At 40.0% G+C, this 18,595-nt stretch overlaps 1 protein-coding gene across 1 annotated transcript; it reads left to right on the forward strand.

Annotated features, from left to right (window-relative positions):
* The first annotated feature begins 1,869 nt into the window (after nt 1-1,869).
* On the forward strand, nt 1,870-6,686 carry LOC104145124 (interferon alpha-inducible protein 27, mitochondrial). The gene is made up of 3 exons (XM_009676487.2): nt 1,870-2,089; nt 4,837-4,983; nt 6,086-6,686. The coding sequence occupies exons 1-3, from the start codon at nt 1,942-1,944 to the stop codon at nt 6,112-6,114; spliced, it is 324 nt and encodes a 107-aa protein (XP_009674782.1). The 5' UTR covers nt 1,870-1,941; the 3' UTR covers nt 6,115-6,686.
* Nucleotides 6,687-18,595: the final 11,909 nt, after the last annotated feature.

Genomic DNA, 18,595 nt, shown 5'->3' on the forward strand with positions numbered 1-18,595 from the left:
ATATTAACAAAGCACCAAAAATTTTAGCAGTTCTGAAGGAAGGATCTATAGCAGTACCTGCCAAGAAAGTGACATTTTTGTTTTATTGTCGCTTTGAAGATGCCCTACATCATTAATTATCCTATTCTTACATGGAATTTTACTTGCATTTAAGCTGTAACTTTAGGTACTTTACAACATCAAACAATTCAAAATGATAAACAAGAGACTTGAGAAATTATGGGAAAACAGATGCATCCTAATGGCAGAAGCCCTAATGCAAGCAGACTAGAGAAAAAAAAATAGCAGACATCATATAAAAATTAAAAGAGTTCAAAGAAAAAGGAGCAGTACTGCTTAGGGGTATGTTTTTCTTAGATCAAATATCCCACTGCTCAGGTAAACACCACATGGGCCCAAATGCAGGCACAGAGGAACAGACTTCATATGTTTTGTTCTGTACCCTACCATGCACCAAATACAGACATTGTACAACTGTGAGAACGCTGTATCTTTAGCTTCTCTATTTTCACCCTGAGAGCCATCCCTGTGCTAGTTTGACCTAATCAGACAGTTCTCTTTACCTAGGGGAGGAGACTCATGGATTTGGAAAGAGTCATCTTGAAACTACAGGCTAAGGAAAGACTGTGCAATAAAGGAGTATGTGCCATTTGCAAAGGCCTATTCATTAAGGACGGAGGCTGTGCTTCGACAGGATTTGCAAGAGGAAGAACCAGATAGCTGTGTCGATCTGCTTCTATGACACAAAGGCCCCTAACAGTCCTTTCTATCAGGAAATTAATTTCACGCATCCATTGTTAATTGAGTGCTGATTTGCAGCTCTCTGCTAACGATTTATTGTGGAGTAGTTGCATCACCTTTGATCTCTGGGTACTAAAATAAACTCAAAGTTTCTGCATTACTACCACCTTGCTACCTTTTTGTCTATTTTCTTTATTCAGAGTTGTATTAATTCTCAAAATGAATAAATACCTCATTTTAATGTTGTTGGTTAGAATATTTGTTTTTAAAAACCTTCATTCAAAATGCTAACTGGCACCAAAAATACACTTTTTGTCTAACTGGACTACCGAGACTCCCCAGAAAGTCAGACTGCCAAGCTTGGGCAAAGCAGGTGGGGGAGAAAATAACAAAGGGCTAGGGAAGCTTGGTGAAGAAAGGTATTAAGCCGCTCTCATCAGCCTGTGGCACTATCATCAGGATTGCATTCGGAGTGTGATGCATGCCTACCTACATTTTATGAATCAACTTGCTATTAAAAATGCTTGTCATGGCATGGTACCAGTTTTTACACTACCTTGTAGATTTGCTGTCACTGTCCATCCCCCCCCACCATGCACACACACACATACTTTCAAAGAAGAAAGGCAGAAATTGTTTTTTACCCTAGGTGGGTGAAAGAATTTAGCATAAGGCACCCCATCTTCTTTGGGGCCTGGAACCGTTACAGCAGCATAAAGCTGGATAGAGAGAGGAGAGCTGAACTCTTCTGACCCCTTTCTGGATCGGACCGGTGTGGTCCATGCTAATCCAACAGACAGCTCGGCCCACAGCACTTGTCCCTGAAGTTTCAGGGAATAGCCAGCTGAAGGCAGGTACCATCTCCTGCCGGTGTAATTCCTGGCAATAGGGTGCAATGCAGAGGATGAAGAAGCAAAGTTCTCAGCCATGTCACTGGCCAATTAATGATCCATACACTATTAATCTGTTTTAGTATCCTAAGTAGCAAGTAGCTGATTTGCCTAAGATCCACTCTCACAACAGTAATAAAAAAGCGTGTTCGTAAGTTTCAGTTTCATTTCCTGTGTGAGCCTGGGTTTCGGGTTCGTTTTCCTTCTGATCCCAGCTGAGTTTCATTTCTTTGCTGCTTAGCTGAGCAGTATAAAAAGCCTGGCTGAGCCAGCAGTGTGCCTGCTGCACTCCACAGCGTCAGCCAAGGAAATGTCTGACCAGAATGTGCGCAATGCCGGTTTCACCTCTGCTGGGATCACAGGAGGCTCGCTTGCTTCCAAAATGATGTCCCAGGAAGCAAGAGCTATGGGGGGAGGTGTGCCTTCCCGAGGTCCTACTTCTACGCTCCAAGAAATGGGTATGAGCAAATTCTTTTTTCCTTAAAAACAAGAAACTAAAATGTAGCTTAGTGAGTAGAGACTAACGGAATTTTGCCCTTGGAAATAATCTTGCCAAGTAATCTCTTCCGTCCTATGTTCTTGCATTGCGCTGAAGACAAGATTCCCATGTTTAACTGCACGCTATGAGTGGGATGCTGTTGAGGGTGTTTTTTGTGTATGTACATATGCATGAGTGTACACATACGTAAGTGGTATTCATGTGTTTGGGACAGTGTTCATTTGAAGTTTATGCTCTCTCTCCACTTTTCTAGGAAACATCAATAGTGATAAGCAGTAATAAGCAATGATACACTTACACAGGAACATGCTCTGTGTACCAGGTTTCCTTTGCTCTGTATGTGCTTGTGTGTGTGTATGTATCCATCCCCACACCCATATGTATCCACATACAGAAAGAACCCATAAAACCTTATGCAAAGGCTGTAACAGAGGGAAATGAGCTGCAGTCCAAGAGCTAAATTCACAACAGGAGTATATACACTTCCTTCACGGCATGTGGCTAAGTACTAAAATTAGGCTTAGCTCGCTTTTGCATATGCTAAGCTGTAGGTGCATGCTTTTCTGTTCACACACAAAACTCTCCCAGATCTGACAGCTCTAAGCAGCCTGCCACTTGTGGGTTCATGCACCAGGTATTCTCCCTGCCCATCCTGCCTGTTGGACCTGATTCAGCAGGCATCCTCTAAGTATGCATAACTCCACGAAGAAGTTTGTCCCACTTAATCCTGTTTAACCCCACAGCACAGTAGTTAGCAGGCTGACCTTGGACAAAGGCTTCTCCACCCTCTTCTCCTGTGGAAGGAGTGTGCTAACCAGCGGACTATAGGCTGCGTTCAGGTCCTCTCTCATGTTGAAGCTGGTCAACTACTTCTGTAGTAAGCAGCTAAAAATCTCCTGAGGGATGGAGCTGAACCTAAATCTTCTACTTCCACCATAAAAATGAGGTTTTGGTCAGGTGAGCTGTCCAGGATTTGTATCATCTTTTATTTAGTAAAAAATGGGTTAAGCTTGATTGAGAAGGAGTAAGTTATTCTTTAGATGTGGTTTATATTGCTGCCAGTATTATTCGTAGAGCGATGCTCTCAACACAGTGGGGAATAAGTGATAAAAGAGTCATTTAGAGAGATGCTGCGTGTGACTCCTGTAACATGCTTTGTAATTTTTACTCCATATGATTTGGTCAGTGAACTTAGGGTACTGAATATGATGTTTATTGATAATGCGATAGGAAAGATGGCAGCCTTAAGGGACGCTGCCAGCAGAGGGACAGAATATGAGAGACTGTCAGAAAAGAAGGACCAAGAGAGTGAAAAGCAGAAAGAGCTACTCTGAGGCACCACACTACATAAACAGTGCTGATCCCTGTGCACAAGATCTGCCAGTTAATTAATCTAATTGTATATTAGAGTCCTGACAGCTGCACAGTCCTGCCTTCTGTTACAGATAACGGTTGTAGAGCAGCACGCAGCACACTGGTAACCAGAGACAAGCTCTTCAGTGGTGGCCCTCGATAGAGAGCGTGACGTTGCAGTTCCTAAAAATGAAAGAATGAAGACTTGTATCCCTCCCTGTGCCGAGAATCTTTAGAGGACAGAGGAGCAGACTAAACATTTAACAGCAACTGGTTTTATGCTTGCCATGCCTATATCAACTATGCACTTTTATGAAAATCACTTTTCCGGTGAAGAGAAATCTGTGTGACTCAAGAAAACCTTAGCCATGCCTACAGGAGATACTCCAAAAGAGCTTTTACTCACGTGAAGAACACTAGCTCTGTAATACTGCCAGGACAGGTGTGAGTTTTGGCTCCCTGCAGCAGGAGAGCTTGCCACGCATGCTTCACCTGAATGAGAGCTAGAAGGGTCTCATTTCATTTCCACAGGTGCTCACTGGCAACTCTTGCTCTTCAAACGCAGCTTCTTAACCTTTTCCTTCAGACTGCAACCCCTCCCCCAGGACAAACATGCAGGGAGGAGCGGCTGGTGCTACAGCAGGGCATGAATATTGTTCAGTATCACTTCATGGAAGATGTTATAGCAGGCTCATCGCCATAATATTTGAGCATCCTCCAGGAATGCTTTAAGCGATATGACTAACATTTGCCATTTCTAATGCTTTAGTCTTCTCCTAAAAAGAAAGTGTTTTCAATAGAATTCTTTATTTGGGTTTTATATTATAATGAGATGGAAAGGTATGTACATATGTACTAGACCACTGGCTACTGCAGTATGCTGTGTTTGAATTCTACAGGTATCTATTATGCATGGATTTATGCATAGAAAGTGAGCTCAAAGAAACATATCTGTCACTTGGAACAGTAAGTGGCGAGGTCTGCAACAGTCCTTAGTTGCTGTAGGAGCTTGCTTCACAGTTCTCATGCAGCTCCTCAGAAAACTGCAATTCCTGCAGAGGCAAACTGTGCCCATTTTGGAGAACCAGATTCATCAAAAATAGTCTTTGTCTGAGAGTTTTAGGAGATTTTTTTTTATGTTCTGGGAACATCTACAAAACATTGTAAATGTCTTCTCCGCAGTGTGGCAGCTAAAAAGTAGCATACTAATGGAGCAAGGCAAGCGATCAGCAGTTTCTTAGCTTTTCGACAGATTTTCCTTGGCATGTTTTAAAACCTGATAGGTTCCGATCGTTCACTAAGGCTCCTTCCAGTTAGGAAAACATATTAACATCTTTGCTGTAACTGTTCTAGGTGCCAGAGGCTCAACCCATTCAACAGGTTTTACCAGCAGCGGGATCTCTGGTGGATCCAAGGCCTCCACAATGATGTCCCAGGAGGCCAGGTCTCATGGAGGTGCAACTCCCAGGGGCAGTACAACTTCCACCGTCCAGTCCATCTGTAAGTGAAAGTCCCGCTCATAAGGATGAAATAACTAATGACTTCTGAGAGTTTATTTGTACAATTTCTGGGAAATCATACTATGACTTCCGAGCTCCATTGCTTGTAGCAACCTTAGAAGCTATCAGAAAAAAATCCTTAATATAGAACATGAATATCTGATTTGGGTTAAGCTGTCTCTTGTAGTTAGTGAGAGATTGAACGTAATAGAGAGACGTGAAAAGCTTTAAGAGCCTGGAAATCACCTGGAAGCTCACTGTGGTGTGGAATCTATTTATCTCTCATCATATTCAGAGCCTCACATCATGGGTTTCCCAGTTTAAAGTAAAACTGTCTGTAGATACTTGAAGACTAACACCATGAAGGGGATAGAAAGAGCATTAGCCTTGTACAAGTGAAAGCAATGGTAGTAAAACGGAATACAAGAAGGCTGATGTGTCAAGAAAATCATCCTGATGATGCATGTAAAACGATGAACAGATTGCAGGAAATCTGTCATGAGCAAATTTTAAAAATGTCTGGGCAAAATGCTTAGTAATCATTGCTTATTATTTTTTACTGTTTTCTGCTAGTTATTCCTTACATAATTGTCTTGTCATAAAATACTGAGCGCAATAGAAGGCCCAGGGAGCTCCACTGCACAAGGCCCTGTTTAAACACAAATTCAAAACCAGACCAAGAGCTTCATATTTAAACATACAAGACAGATAAAGGAGGAGGAAATAATGAAGCATAAGAATGGGGTCAGGCTAGCCGACAGGAATTGCTAGCTCATGTCTTGTGGCTTTTTAAAACAGCTTAGCTTGCTTTCTTGTAAAGAATTTGCATAGGAACAAGGCCTGCAGAAGGATGTTGAGGGGAAGTGCGGGGAAGGAGGCAGACCGGATGCGTGAAATAAGTATGTTAGCAACAGGAAAGATGGAAAAAAGCAAACAGTGATGGAGAGAGTGGACAGTGGAAAGCACACCAGGAAAATGGAGGTCAACTTGGAGGTGATGAGAGGCTTAGACTAAATCACTAATCAACAAGCAGTAAAGTTTGCACAGGCAGTTATGTCAGAGGATAAAATTGTTCTCACATTGTTCTTCATATTTACCTTTAGCAATGGGTGGCAAAGGAGGAAGGCGCTGAATAAGAAAAAAGTACTGGACCAGAAGCAAGCTCCACAAACAGTTCATCCCTCACTAATGGCATCATCTGACAGTTTCTGCCCTTCTCTGCTCTCCCCGATGCTGACATGAAAGAAAAAGCCTTTCCATGCACAAATAAGGATTCTGTTAAAATGATGGATGCTTGCAGGAAACTGGTTGTCCAGTGTATTTGTTTTAATAAAAAAAAAAAAATCCTGAGCTGATCGTATTAGTGGATATCTGTGTGAAATAAATGATAATGAATAAGAATCCCTACTAAGCATAAAAAACTTGGCTGCATGCTCAAGGGCACTGCTAGCTAGGGTACTTGTTGTTCCCTTCTTGTGGCTGATTTACCCCAGTTCTACCATCTCTTTACACGCGAGGGAGGGACTACAGAGTTAGCATTAAGCAATGGTCAGCATTTTACATCTGCTTTCTATGGATTAAAGGATGTGAGCAGGTACAAGTCAAAGGAGAAACTGCAAACTGTCTTTATTGATTTTTACAGATCATCCTCCTTTTGCAACCTCATTGATGCAGAATAATAAAAATAAAAGCATCCAAACTCTGGATATTGCAAGGGTGGCTTCTGTAGTTCACTGGGATCCGTTGCCTTCAAGGCTGGGCTGGTATGTGGCTCTAACTAAGCTGTCCTACACTTGTCTCCCAAGGAGTCCCAGCAGACTGTGAAATAAAGCTGTGATCTACCAGCAGATCTTTATTGCCTTCTGTGCCCTTACCATTGGGATGGGGTTGAGTAAGAAGGTCTATCATAGCTGTTTCCCTTTCAGAGATTCCCCTGCGTATAAATGTCATGGTAAGCTGTCAGCTAACAGCAAGGAGCTAGATTCCCACAGGCAAACATTCAAACACCTGTTTTAACACTGATGATGCTTAGAGTGAGTTTTAACAACGAAAGTAAGTAAGAATAATAAAAAATACTACAAAAAGTCAAGCACTCATCAGCCAAACAATTTTGTAAGCTATTGCTGTGTTATCTGAGAAACAGTGCATGACCATTTCATGACAATTAAAGATCTTTTTTCTTATTTGTCTGGATAAGGGGAAGATTTATGACTGGGATTCCACTTTAACATTGGCATTTCTTAACCTTAAGTGCTTTTGTATTGTTAAAAAGTAGTTATCAAAAGTGAGAGCTGACAAAAGGTGTTTATGCTTAAAAAGAGAAAAACCAATCCAAACCAGTGCAACAATCCTTGATGGCGTATCATTTCACTTTTCAGCACTTACATTATTCCAGTGTTTCTAGTTTGGGGTATTTTTTCCTTCTTTAGATCTTGTCACGCTGAGAAGTATCCTGAGTAGCTTTACTGAAGCAGGAAGCATCCTCAACAGCATTTAAAGTCACTTAACCAAAGCAGCTCATATAGGCCTGTATGAGAACAAAGGTAAATACTTCCTCCTGAAAGCCTTACTTGCAGCCTGCTTAAGCAAAGTCACATGTGCATTACTAAAAATGAAGTATTTACATTTTTAACAGAATATAATTGAAAAGGTCAAATAACAACAAATATGGTAACCTAAATCCCTCACGTCTCTCAATCAATCTTCCAGAACAAAAAAAGAGACAGAGAAAGGAAAAGAGGCAGCAGTGTGTGATTAGCAGAGCAATAGCACTGAAGCAATACACTGCAGAAAGCACATAGCTCGCTGCGTGGAAATCAATTTCTCCCATGGGATGGGGTCGATAGTTGTCTGACAGGGCAGTATAGAGGCAATTTGGTAGCATTTTATCTACATGAATCTCTTCCTCACCCCCACCAGCCTCACAGTTCATGAGCAGGATCCCTTACTAGAATAGATTTATTTATTTTTTGTCACAGAACTGGCAAATATTTATCATTCTGAAGATATTACCATTTTCTATTAAAAATCACTTATCCCTTTTAGTTACTCATTACTAGCAACTCTTTCCCAGCCTTGTTATTCTAATTAGCTAACTTACGCACACAACCCATAAAAATCACTGTCAGGTACTCCGGAAACGTGTTTTTTACTCAAATACATTCCAAATTATAGGTCACTCTTTCAGGAAAAATAAGCCCACAAACCAGACTCAGTTAACTCAAGGAATATTTGTATCTGAAATGACGTTTTTATACAAGAAAAAGCATATTTTTTGAGGAATGCATTATTCACATAGATTGGTTGTCCAGCGTATCTATTTTAATAAACAAAGCTGAGCTGATCTTATTAGCAGATATCTGTGTGAAGTAAATGGTAATGAATAAGAACCCCTAATAAGCATAATTTCAAGGATGGATCTTTGGAGCTGTGGGAGTTTGGTATTGTGCCCCAAAGGCTCTTGTAAATCCAGCTGCAGTTCTTGCTCATCATTTAGAAGATTAGGGGCTGATAAGCGACAGTCAAGCCTTATTAGAACAGGCTAAGGCAACAGGAAATGTTAATTGGGTAATTTAATGCACAAGGAGACAATAAATGCCTGCATTGTGGTTCAGATGTTGTTCCCTTATTGATTTATTCATGTCTTATTTTCTGAAATTCTCACAAATTCTTAGTGGAGAGAGTACAAGATAAAGTATAAGTTTACAAACACCAGATTACTTCTGTTATTTCCTACAGCTTCCCTTTACCTCCTTTGTTACTAATGGACCCTTTTGTAGCCCTTGATCCTTGTCAAGGCAGAGAACCAAGACTATTCTCTCCCCTGAGAGCTCTGCAAAGAAAAGGTGTTAGAGACCCAAGGTATAGCAACTGTTTGCAGTAATAAGACGCATTCAAAAATTCACCATGTAATTTTTGCAAAAAATTGGGTAGAGCCAATGAACAAAAACCTCACGGAAAACTCTCCAATTTCAGCCTCCCTGTTTGCCCCAAAATACTGAAGTCATATGGTGAACTGATACTCCACCATGTTTCCTGTGTTAGGGTTTCATTTCTTAAAAGAACATCAAAATAACCCCTGTTCCTGGAGCAGCTCCCAGGGAGACAAGACGCTCGCTGGGTGTGCACGGAGCAGGAACGCTGTGACAGTCTCGCTTTTCCTCTGGCCAGTTGGCAGCATCTTTTCTTCCATTGTTCTGAAGGAGGTGTAGAAATAGACACAGGCTTGATCTTCCTCTAGAGGTAAGGAAGATGAGAAGAAACTCCCAGCATGGATATTTCTTTCCTCTCTAATGCCAAAATTAATCCACTTACTTACACATGTGAATGCCTGGAACACCAAAATCCCTCAGGCAAATATCAGCTCCTCACTTGGATCCCATTTGAAGATTTTCCCCTCTGAGATATCTTTGCCGCGACTGAACAGGAGGGAAAAGAGGATTCCTTGGGTGGAAGAAATTCAACATGAGAAGGGGACATCTTTCCCTTTATTTAGCTAACTGAGGCACTCTCTCCCTCTCATTTTCTAACATTATAACTTGGAAGATTGGGGGTGACAATTCATGGACATTTTATTTTAATAATTTACATTTCCAGCAATTTAAATATTAAAATGCAGCTTGAAGGCACGCAAGCATCATTAATTTCAAATAAACATTGTGCATTATGCTCTGTTTAGCGTTCAGTCTCTCTTGCAGCCTACCTGGAGCAAGTCCAACAAATTCCTTTCAGACTGGCAACAAGGTAGCCAGTAGCTGGGATTAGCAGATTAGCCCATTTCCTATTCTGGACAGAAGGACACCCCCTTTCTCTTTCTCTAGGCTTTCTGTTTGCTCAAGTTCTGAGTACTGTAACTGTACTGAAATACAGTAATATCGTGTAGGCTGCCTACAGTCATCCATTTCCTTAAGGATTCACATATTAAGAAGACACAATTAAAATTACATTTCAACACACAATAATTCAAAAGATGTAAATGCATCCCCTTATGAAAATGTTCACCACAATGATTACAACATTAATTAATGTAAAATTTTTCCCCATCCCTCTATGTATCTCTTTGGAGGAAAAAAGAGCACTGAAATATAATCCAGTTTAGTGCTGATATAATACAAGTGATATTTTATCTAAGATTTCTTATTTTTACCTGGGGATTTGTTAACGAATGCTAGAATGTGAAAATAAACAAACAAATGGATTTCCGTTAATGCCATAAATTCACATAGAAAAAATTGTCCCTAAGGAAAGAAGAGTATCCTACAAAAACAGTTCTTAAAATTCAGATGTTGCTTTTTGCAGTCTTTTGCAATTGGAATTTCCACCCAGGCAAGATTTTTACTGGCCAGTTTTGAGCTAGCTCTGCAATTTATGTTTATACATAAACAGCTCTGATTTTAATTGCTATCAACTTCTTACACTTGATAGATGGTCCTAAACATTTTTTGTCTCCAGAGACTATTTACTTTGCCAAATATTGGCACGCTTGCAAGATTTATACTTCTCTAAGGAAGGAAGTTTATAATAAAATATAATGTATTCCGTGGCTGTGAATGGTAACTAAACACTCCAAAGATATTTCACAACTGATAGTTATTTCCCTTTCACACGCAGCACTGTACTGTTTTAGTCTTACTAGACTCAAGTTTTTAAAGAAAACCAAAACCTCTAATTTGCCAAATACACTGTTTCAGAGAGCCAGTAATACTTACTGTAAGTTTCCTTCCACTGCAGCCTTTATTGGACTGACATTCTCACTTTAATTTTTCCCAATAACTATTTTTAAAGGATAAATCTTGAAGGAGGCATTTATTCATTTATGGGTCAGGAAGAACTCCTTGTTTTACAGAGTTCAAACCAGCTATGACACTACAGTCAGAAGTAGGAACTGTAACAAAAGTATAAAACTCAATATCAAACACATGACTACTTCCTCATTATTAGATATATATAATTCAGTCGATGAAGGAAGTTATATTTAGGTCAGAATATTTGGACCCAGTTTGCTGGCAACAATCATGGGTCACATTGCCTAGGAAAAATCAAGAGGACAAGGAAGGGATCTCAGAAAAAAATATATCAAGTTGTATCAACTGCATGCAATTGCTGTTACATTACTTTGGAAGCAGCATTACCAAGGTCTATCAATAAGCTCTTTTAAAATGAGCCGAAAAGAATTCCATCACTGAAACAATCTGCAGATGTTACTTTAGTGACAAAGCAAGCCCTCACTCTTCAGAGAGCCCACTTTAAAGGGAAAAGACTTCATTTTCTTCTTATTGTTTAATTTTCTTCAGTCAGTTCAGCTTTTTACTATAGTTTTTCATATAAATCTATTTTTTGTAAATAGGTAGTTTAGTTTCACACAACTTCTTTGCAGAGGAAAAGGAAAGAAGTCTTAGTTGGTCTCTTTTTATCCATTATCACCACTTCTCGAAGATTAGAGGACACCAGAGCGCTAAAAGGAAACACGCTCCCCCTGGTCCATGTCCCACCCTCCCTCACTGGCTGGAGAATGGAAGGGAGAGGATCCAAGCGGGTCTCTCATTTCCCTGGAGCAGAAGATCATGCAGCCTCTACACGAGTAATTGTTGTGAAGTTTTAAATTTAAACATCCCTGCTATTTGTAAGATTATAATTTCAGGTTACTTGGCATTTGCCCTTGAACTGCAGGAAACATTCCCTACAATTTCTGTAAGAGACTCTAAAAACATCTAGGTCAAAGTAACAATTTCTACAATTACCCACTAGGAATCCTTCCCTTGGCCACTTTCCTTCTCCCACCCTCTTTACAGGGATTTTTCTGGAGCAAAGAGTACATTTTAAATGGTAGACAAAATCAAGATTGAACAAAGCAGCAGAACAGAAGTATAAAGAGAAAAAAGTAGCAATTACTTAAATCAGTTTATAGCCAGATTTAGAATCACCCAGTGGGAAGGATCAGAAGTCCATAAGAGGTCAAAAAGGAAAATATATTTACAGGTTTCATCCCTTCAGGAGAAAGCCGTAGAAATGGAGCTCTGATTCAGCTTATGATTCAAAAGGCACGTAAATGCTTACTTAGTTTTACAGTAAATGCTCAAGGAGTTCTTCATGCTCCGTCAGCATAAAGTTAGTTCTTTACTTGGACGTGGTAGTTTGTGTTGCGAAGATCATTTAAAATATCGCTAGTGAATTTCCAGAAAAAATTTGAGCAGGAGGAATTCTAGAAATCTATTTCAAGATTTTAAACTAGTATTTTTACTGTGATGCATTTTACTTACTCACATTGAAGCCAGGATATAAATCTAACAGAAATTTTGTACCGGTCCAATAGAGGACTTACAAAAGGCAGCAGCTGAGATGATAATTCGCTTTTGATTATTCATGTTTATTTTATCTTTAGCATAAATAGCTTATGGAAATAATCTGTTGCATGGATGGTGATTTTCTGATGAATTTTAAATTGCATATGGGATACTTTTAAGAAGTGGGATACTGAAAAATAAAAATATATTAGTAATTAAGTTCCTGTTGCCTACTGCGCTTAAAATGAGTATACGCACAAAGAGGTTAATGATATTATGATTTTCAGATAATCTTTTTTAAAACTGCTGACTTACAAACTGTTTGTGAGATTAATAGCACTGAAAACATCTAGAGGTAATAGGATTACAATTTAATATTAACTAAGTGTTTCTTGGGGTCTGCTGTAGCGATGCGTCATCTCTGGGATACACTAGAGTAATTAGACGGTAGTGGCATACAGTGGCGATGCATGATAACTGCAGCTTTTTCTTAGCATAATTAGAGCTTTCCATTCACAGGTAACAAGTATTTATTGTAATGTCTATTATAAACATGGCGCAGAGGAAGCACGCACTGCTCCTGCTCTAAGCTGATTAGGAAGGGACCAATTCTCAAAGGATATCATACAGATCCAAACGTACAGGGAAAGATTTTTTTGTTCCTCTTCTCTCAGATAGTAGGATTAGTAAAAATATCTACTCTCATATCTACTCTACTGCAGGACTGGCTGTATTGCACAATCCCTTTAAGAGAGCTGTTGTAGCCAAGGGTGGCCAGAGATGCCGGGCATTATGCTGGCTGCCGGACAGAAAGACAAAGGGAAGAGCAGCTCTCATGCCTGCCATGCAAAATTTTTCCTCCTCGTTTTGCTTAATAAAGGTATCTATATGAAAGGAGTTGACCTATTCTGTCCTATATTCCCATTCCATCTCAGATGACAGGATAATTCAGTTCTGCTTCAACATATGACTGCAGTAAGTCATAGTATGCCAAAGGGATATGTAGCAGCGTGCTCCCCTCATATCTGATCAAGCCACAGCTGAAGTATCTGTCACAGCTAACCAGGACAGTAAAGTGAGGGCTGTAGATACTCACCTTCTCTTGTAGATATTTGTAATAAAAATATTAAGGGTGCAACCGAAGTGCAAATGGAAATCTGCATGCATGCAAGAACCAGAAGACCCAACAGAGCAAACATTAAAAGACCAGCATGGATTTATAATCAGGGACCTAGTCAACAGCAGGCAAACTGGTAAACACTGAAGGGGATGCTGTTAATTTCCTACACCAGCATTAGAGAAAAACACAGCAACAAGTGGAAGAGCGTTGGGCAAATCTCGCTTGCGAAAAGTGGCACCATTCAGAAAGAGGTCAGAAGCCAGCGACAGTGCACGAGACTCTGTAACCTCCCTCAACTCAACGGGGTATGTTGCTGAAGAGGTACAATCCCCAGGAGGAAAACAAAAGCTTTTAAGAGATTAGAAAAGAAGGCTAGACAAAATAAAAGTATATGTTTTCATAATCATTTGAGGATGGATATTTCTGTAATCTCCGTTTTCAGGATGTCCCCACAAAGTACAAAGGCTGAGAATTTGATGTAGATAAATGGAAGTCAAGGCCTGTCTCTCACAGAAAGTTAGTAGGTTTTAAATGCCTGTAATGTGGAGGTAGGTAATGTGGAGTTTTGAAGAAGCAACTTCTGTATTTTGATTACAAGCTTCTGCTCACCTAGAAAATTCAGATCCACAGAGGATCTCGTGTAGTGCATGCACTTATAAGTAGTGTTATGTTCAATATTGATCCCTTCCACACCTTCATCCTGTTCAACTGTTCAGATTTCCAGATCTTTTTACCCAGTGACTGTGACTCCTTTTTTGCTAGGGCATATTTTTATACAAGTAAGAAAGGGGTTAATGATGAAAAAAGTAACAGCACAAAGAGTGAAAAACAATAACAAAGTCATCTCTGCAATACATAGAAGGTAAAAATAGGGATTGAGGGTCTACTATACATTTCTTCTCAATTTGAAGATCTTTCTAGTTGTATGAACCCATGTGAGGTAGAAAATTTTATCTGGAAGGAACCAAGTCCACAGGAAACTAAACAAGCTGTCCAAGGTCACACAGCAGAGAACTGCACCTGGGACTTTCTAGCTAGCATGGGATACAGATATCCTTTTTTTTTTTTTTTCCTAGGGAGTCACAGAAGCACAAAATACACCTTTTAAGTCATTTCCAAGACAAGACTCACATTTCTCACTTTTTGACCCTCTGCTCATTCACTGATATATTCCAGGGTGGGTACGCAAACCCTGCAAGATGTGCCCTAAGGGCTGTGCAGTACCATTCAGACATGGGCTTCCCTTATTCAGAGGTCTCCCTCAGAAACTAAATCCACAGCTTCAGGGGCACACAGAGGAAATCAAGAACAGAAGAGCCCCGTGCCAGTGAAGCATACAATAATAAACACTAAAAATATGTGACCACCTGTAAACAAACACCAATAGACTAAAGAGGAGAAGAGAGGAAAGGGAAGGTAGAATTCATGGTTGCGAGGGAAAAAGCAAGGGCAGTGAACCTGTGGACTGAAGGGAAAACCTCCCAAACAAGGAGCAGCCATAAGCAGCTCCAGTAGAGAGGGGGAAGCATAACCTCTTAACACACAGTTCTCCTAACCACTTGTTAACAACAGTGGATCATGTCACACAGTCGTAGAAATGCTGGCCAGAAGGGACCTCCGGAGGTCACCTCCCATACAAAGTGAGATTGTTGCCAATGCTAGGTAGGTCAGCTGTAGCTTTGTCCAGGTAAGTCTTGAAAACCTCAAAGGATGGAGATATTTTTAAATGTTTTCAATGAGTTCAACAGAATTGCCAAGTTTAAACACTTGGAAAAATCTGTGTATAAAACCATAAGGCTAGGTAGTTCTTCCACCAGTGGTAAGAAAGGTCACTGCATTTTGAACCCATAATAATTAAATTTATGTAATCTGTATGAGAAGGTTATCAGCATAGCTAGCACAGGCTAGCTTATTCTTCTTCCCTATAGGAGCAACAGAAGCTCATATAGGAGCACCTGTGCATGAATAGGAGCATCTGTCTCATGCCTTATGAGGAATAGAAGAATAGCAACAGGACAGCATCCATTGCAGGCATATCCTACTTTGACTATAATAGTATATCTGCAGTGCATATAGAAGTGTCCAAATGGATCCCTTGTTGTGATATTTGCAAAAGCAGAATCACTCCCTTCATATGGACACAAGTTTAGCCCCCTCAGGAGGTGTTTTTGGCCACTGCTACTGATGTTCTTCACTTGTAATGAGCTGGCTAGCAAAAATATTAAACATTAACATATTTCAATAGCACTATTGACTGTGCATTTTGCATAGACTCTGCTATACTCTTCTGGTAGAAAGATTTGTTTTGCTTTAGCAATGTCTAGGACTGTGCTTTCAGTACTTTTTCTTTGTTTAACAAGAAGCTCTCTTACTGAAAACCCAGTAGACCACAAAACCAGTCAGGGGCTTTTATCCAGGATGTCTGACCCATCGCCTGACAATAATTAGTTCAGGTTAATTACAGCAAATCTGTAGATTTGCAGCCAGAAATCATCTCATCCCCTAAGCTGAACCCTCCAGAGGTTTCTTTTATGAGCTCTGCATCCTAAGGGTGGACTTAAAGTAATGAATTTGTCTCTAATAAGATTCATAGGTTTGTTCCCTAAGCAATGGTGTCAATTATAGAATCTAACACTGATGGCTTATTTGGCTGAAAATAGAGAAATTGAGAGTTTTTAATGAAGCAAGTAGGATATTTAACATTTTTGTTTAACTCTTTGCATTATTGAAAAGTATAAAAATACAATTATGTGAAATATCATATCACTTTCTGTATATTTCTGTGTGCCAATAGCTAATTTCCTTCTGCTCTATAATGGAAAAGGTTAATGTAATGACTTTGAGATTTCATTTGGAAATGTTCCAGAAGAGTGTCTGAGTATTTGCTGCACTTAATGGCAGGAAGTAATAAGAGAGGTTATGTATTGGTGAAAAATGTTTCATGTACTGAGAAGATTAATACTGGAGAAAGGCACAGGGGACACAAGCCTGAGGCTTCCTCCTCAATTCTGACACAATATAATATGTCCGCACTTGATACGTGCCCTTCTGTAGTTAGTTCTTAATCATTAACAAAGCAGACAGTAAGTCTTTTGGGGACATGATATCAGGAGAAGAGAAGAAACCAATCGTAGGATTCTCTTCTATTTCTCAACTTAGTGGCAAACACCTCCAACTGGGAACACTGGATCAGCTGGTACTGGTGTCAACATAGCGTCTACACACAGACATAAGCTGGTGAAATCCTTCAAGGGGCTGACTCTGTCCTGAGCATTTCAATGTTAATATTAATTTTTGTGCGTAGTTATTGTACTTAAGATTTCTGGAAGATGAACCACCAAACCACGGCTTTATTTCAGAATTTTATTGCACGTGAATTTTATTACATATGAAAGATTTACTTCAAAAATCCTCTTATTCTGATGAGCTGTAGTAGTAACTATAGATACAATAGATTCCTAAAGGAAATTACTCACACCTAACTCTTGTCTTATGGAAATTCTTGGGGTTTTAGTGTCTTTTAATATAATTATTTTCCTCTTTTTTCTGCTTAGAGGAAAATAATATGCAAAAAGATATCTCTGGAATCCAAGAAAACGTTCATCACACAAGGATGAAAAATCTCTTGCTTTACCATGCCTTTGACCCTGTAGTGCCCTCCCTTAATTCAAACCTCGAAATTTACTTATAATTCAAACCCCATTCCTGTTGTCCTTTTTTGGAAGGCCCTTTGGCATACAAAGTATTTGTGCCATTTGTGGCTGGATTGCACTTTGTAGAGCGCAGCCCCTCAGACTGACAAGTACACTCTGACAGATCCTGCCAAGGTGCTGGACACGTGATGATGACTTCAGCTTTCTGTAGAAGGTTCCATAATTCTTACCATTCTCCCAGCTTCTTGGGTAGCAGCTACACACTGCTGTGGTCCTCTGTTCTCAATCCTGAACCTGTCTGGTCTGGCAGAACAGGGACTCATGTGCTGCTTGCTGTGGAGTTAACCTCAGTATGAAAGTGACATATCCTGGTCCTGATGCTTATGTGCCTGCCTCCAGATCCCCTGCCTGACATGTTTTAGGACGACAGTCTGAGTCACAAAGCTAAGGTTTCAAGGTCACGAGTTATTGATTTTAATAATTAAATTATTAGTTTACCTTTAATTGAGTTAAAAGCAGAGACAACATTCCAAGACTCTTAATTCCACAGAAAAGGGACTGGAATTTGAAGATGGTGCATGTGACAGGAGTCATCCCTGGAAGAGTGGGTGTAGTTAATGGCTGGAGGCACAGCATAACCTACAACAGCTTCTAATACTTAAAGCAAAATTTACCTAAATAAGAGTACCGATCGCTAGGTATCATCTTCCATTGTTGATAGACCACTGCAATATAATTCAGGCCAGAACTTCTCCCATTCACCAGCCAGGCTCCACATAGGCAAGTCAAGTTTTCAAAAAGACTTTGAAATCAGCTTTGGTCTGTCTGCACCTTCAACTCAGGGGAGAGTTGAGCCTCCACACCAATTGAATTCCTGGCTGCTTAGCTGAATGCTGAAATCAAAGTGCTAAATGGGGAGCTTGGGCTAAGACGGATACAAGATGTTGGGTTGAACCTAAAGATTCATTTCCAGTAAATGAGACAGGCATCAGATGGTACAGACTGCCACTTTCACTGGTGGTCTAGCTCACATTGGAAGTGGGGATTGAAGGCCGTGTATCTCTTCACCTGTCCCTAGTCAATTAGTTCACTGAATTCTCACCTTTTATTGACTGTCATACATAATCTTCCACTGATCTCTGCTCTGAAGGTCGCTTGTCTAATGAAGTCTGTTTCAATGTGCACTTGAAGCAATAAAGGCATCCATTAGGCAGCACAGTGTTTAGGAAAAAAAATGCCCTGGAAATGTAGGTTAGGTGATGCAAGACTAAGAGAAAATCCCTTTCTATAGCTTAAGCAATATGGTGATAACAGAGCTGATCAGATGCTTGCAGTGACATGCTTTTTCAGTTGGAAAACACTGAAGTAACAAGACCTAGACTTTTAATGGAAAAAAAAATACTGGATTTTTCATTTTCCTAAGAGGTCCAGGATTATGTTTTGGGGAGGAAAACCTATGCCTAAAAAAGCAAATGGACAACTGACCAGATGGTGGTCTCCAGATGCAAATATTTCAGTTTGAACTGCTGTTTTCACTGTTTTAGGGCAGGGAATTGG

This window comes from Struthio camelus, chromosome 2 (assembly GCF_040807025.1).
Source record: "Struthio camelus isolate bStrCam1 chromosome 2, bStrCam1.hap1, whole genome shotgun sequence".
Taxonomy (NCBI): Eukaryota; Metazoa; Chordata; class Aves; order Struthioniformes; family Struthionidae; genus Struthio; species Struthio camelus.

Excerpts from the sequence above, each read along its gene's own strand:
- LOC104145124 (XM_009676487.2), top strand. The coding sequence starts at position 1,942 with ATGTCTGACCAGAATGTGCGCAATGCCGGTTTCACCTCTGCTGGGATC. Across the intron at positions 2,090-4,836 it reads TTCTACGCTCCAAGAAATGG|GTGCCAGAGGCTCAACCCAT; the intron begins GTATGAGCAAAT and ends TAACTGTTCTAG. Across the intron at positions 4,984-6,085 it reads TTCCACCGTCCAGTCCATCT|CAATGGGTGGCAAAGGAGGA; the intron begins GTAAGTGAAAGT and ends ATTTACCTTTAG.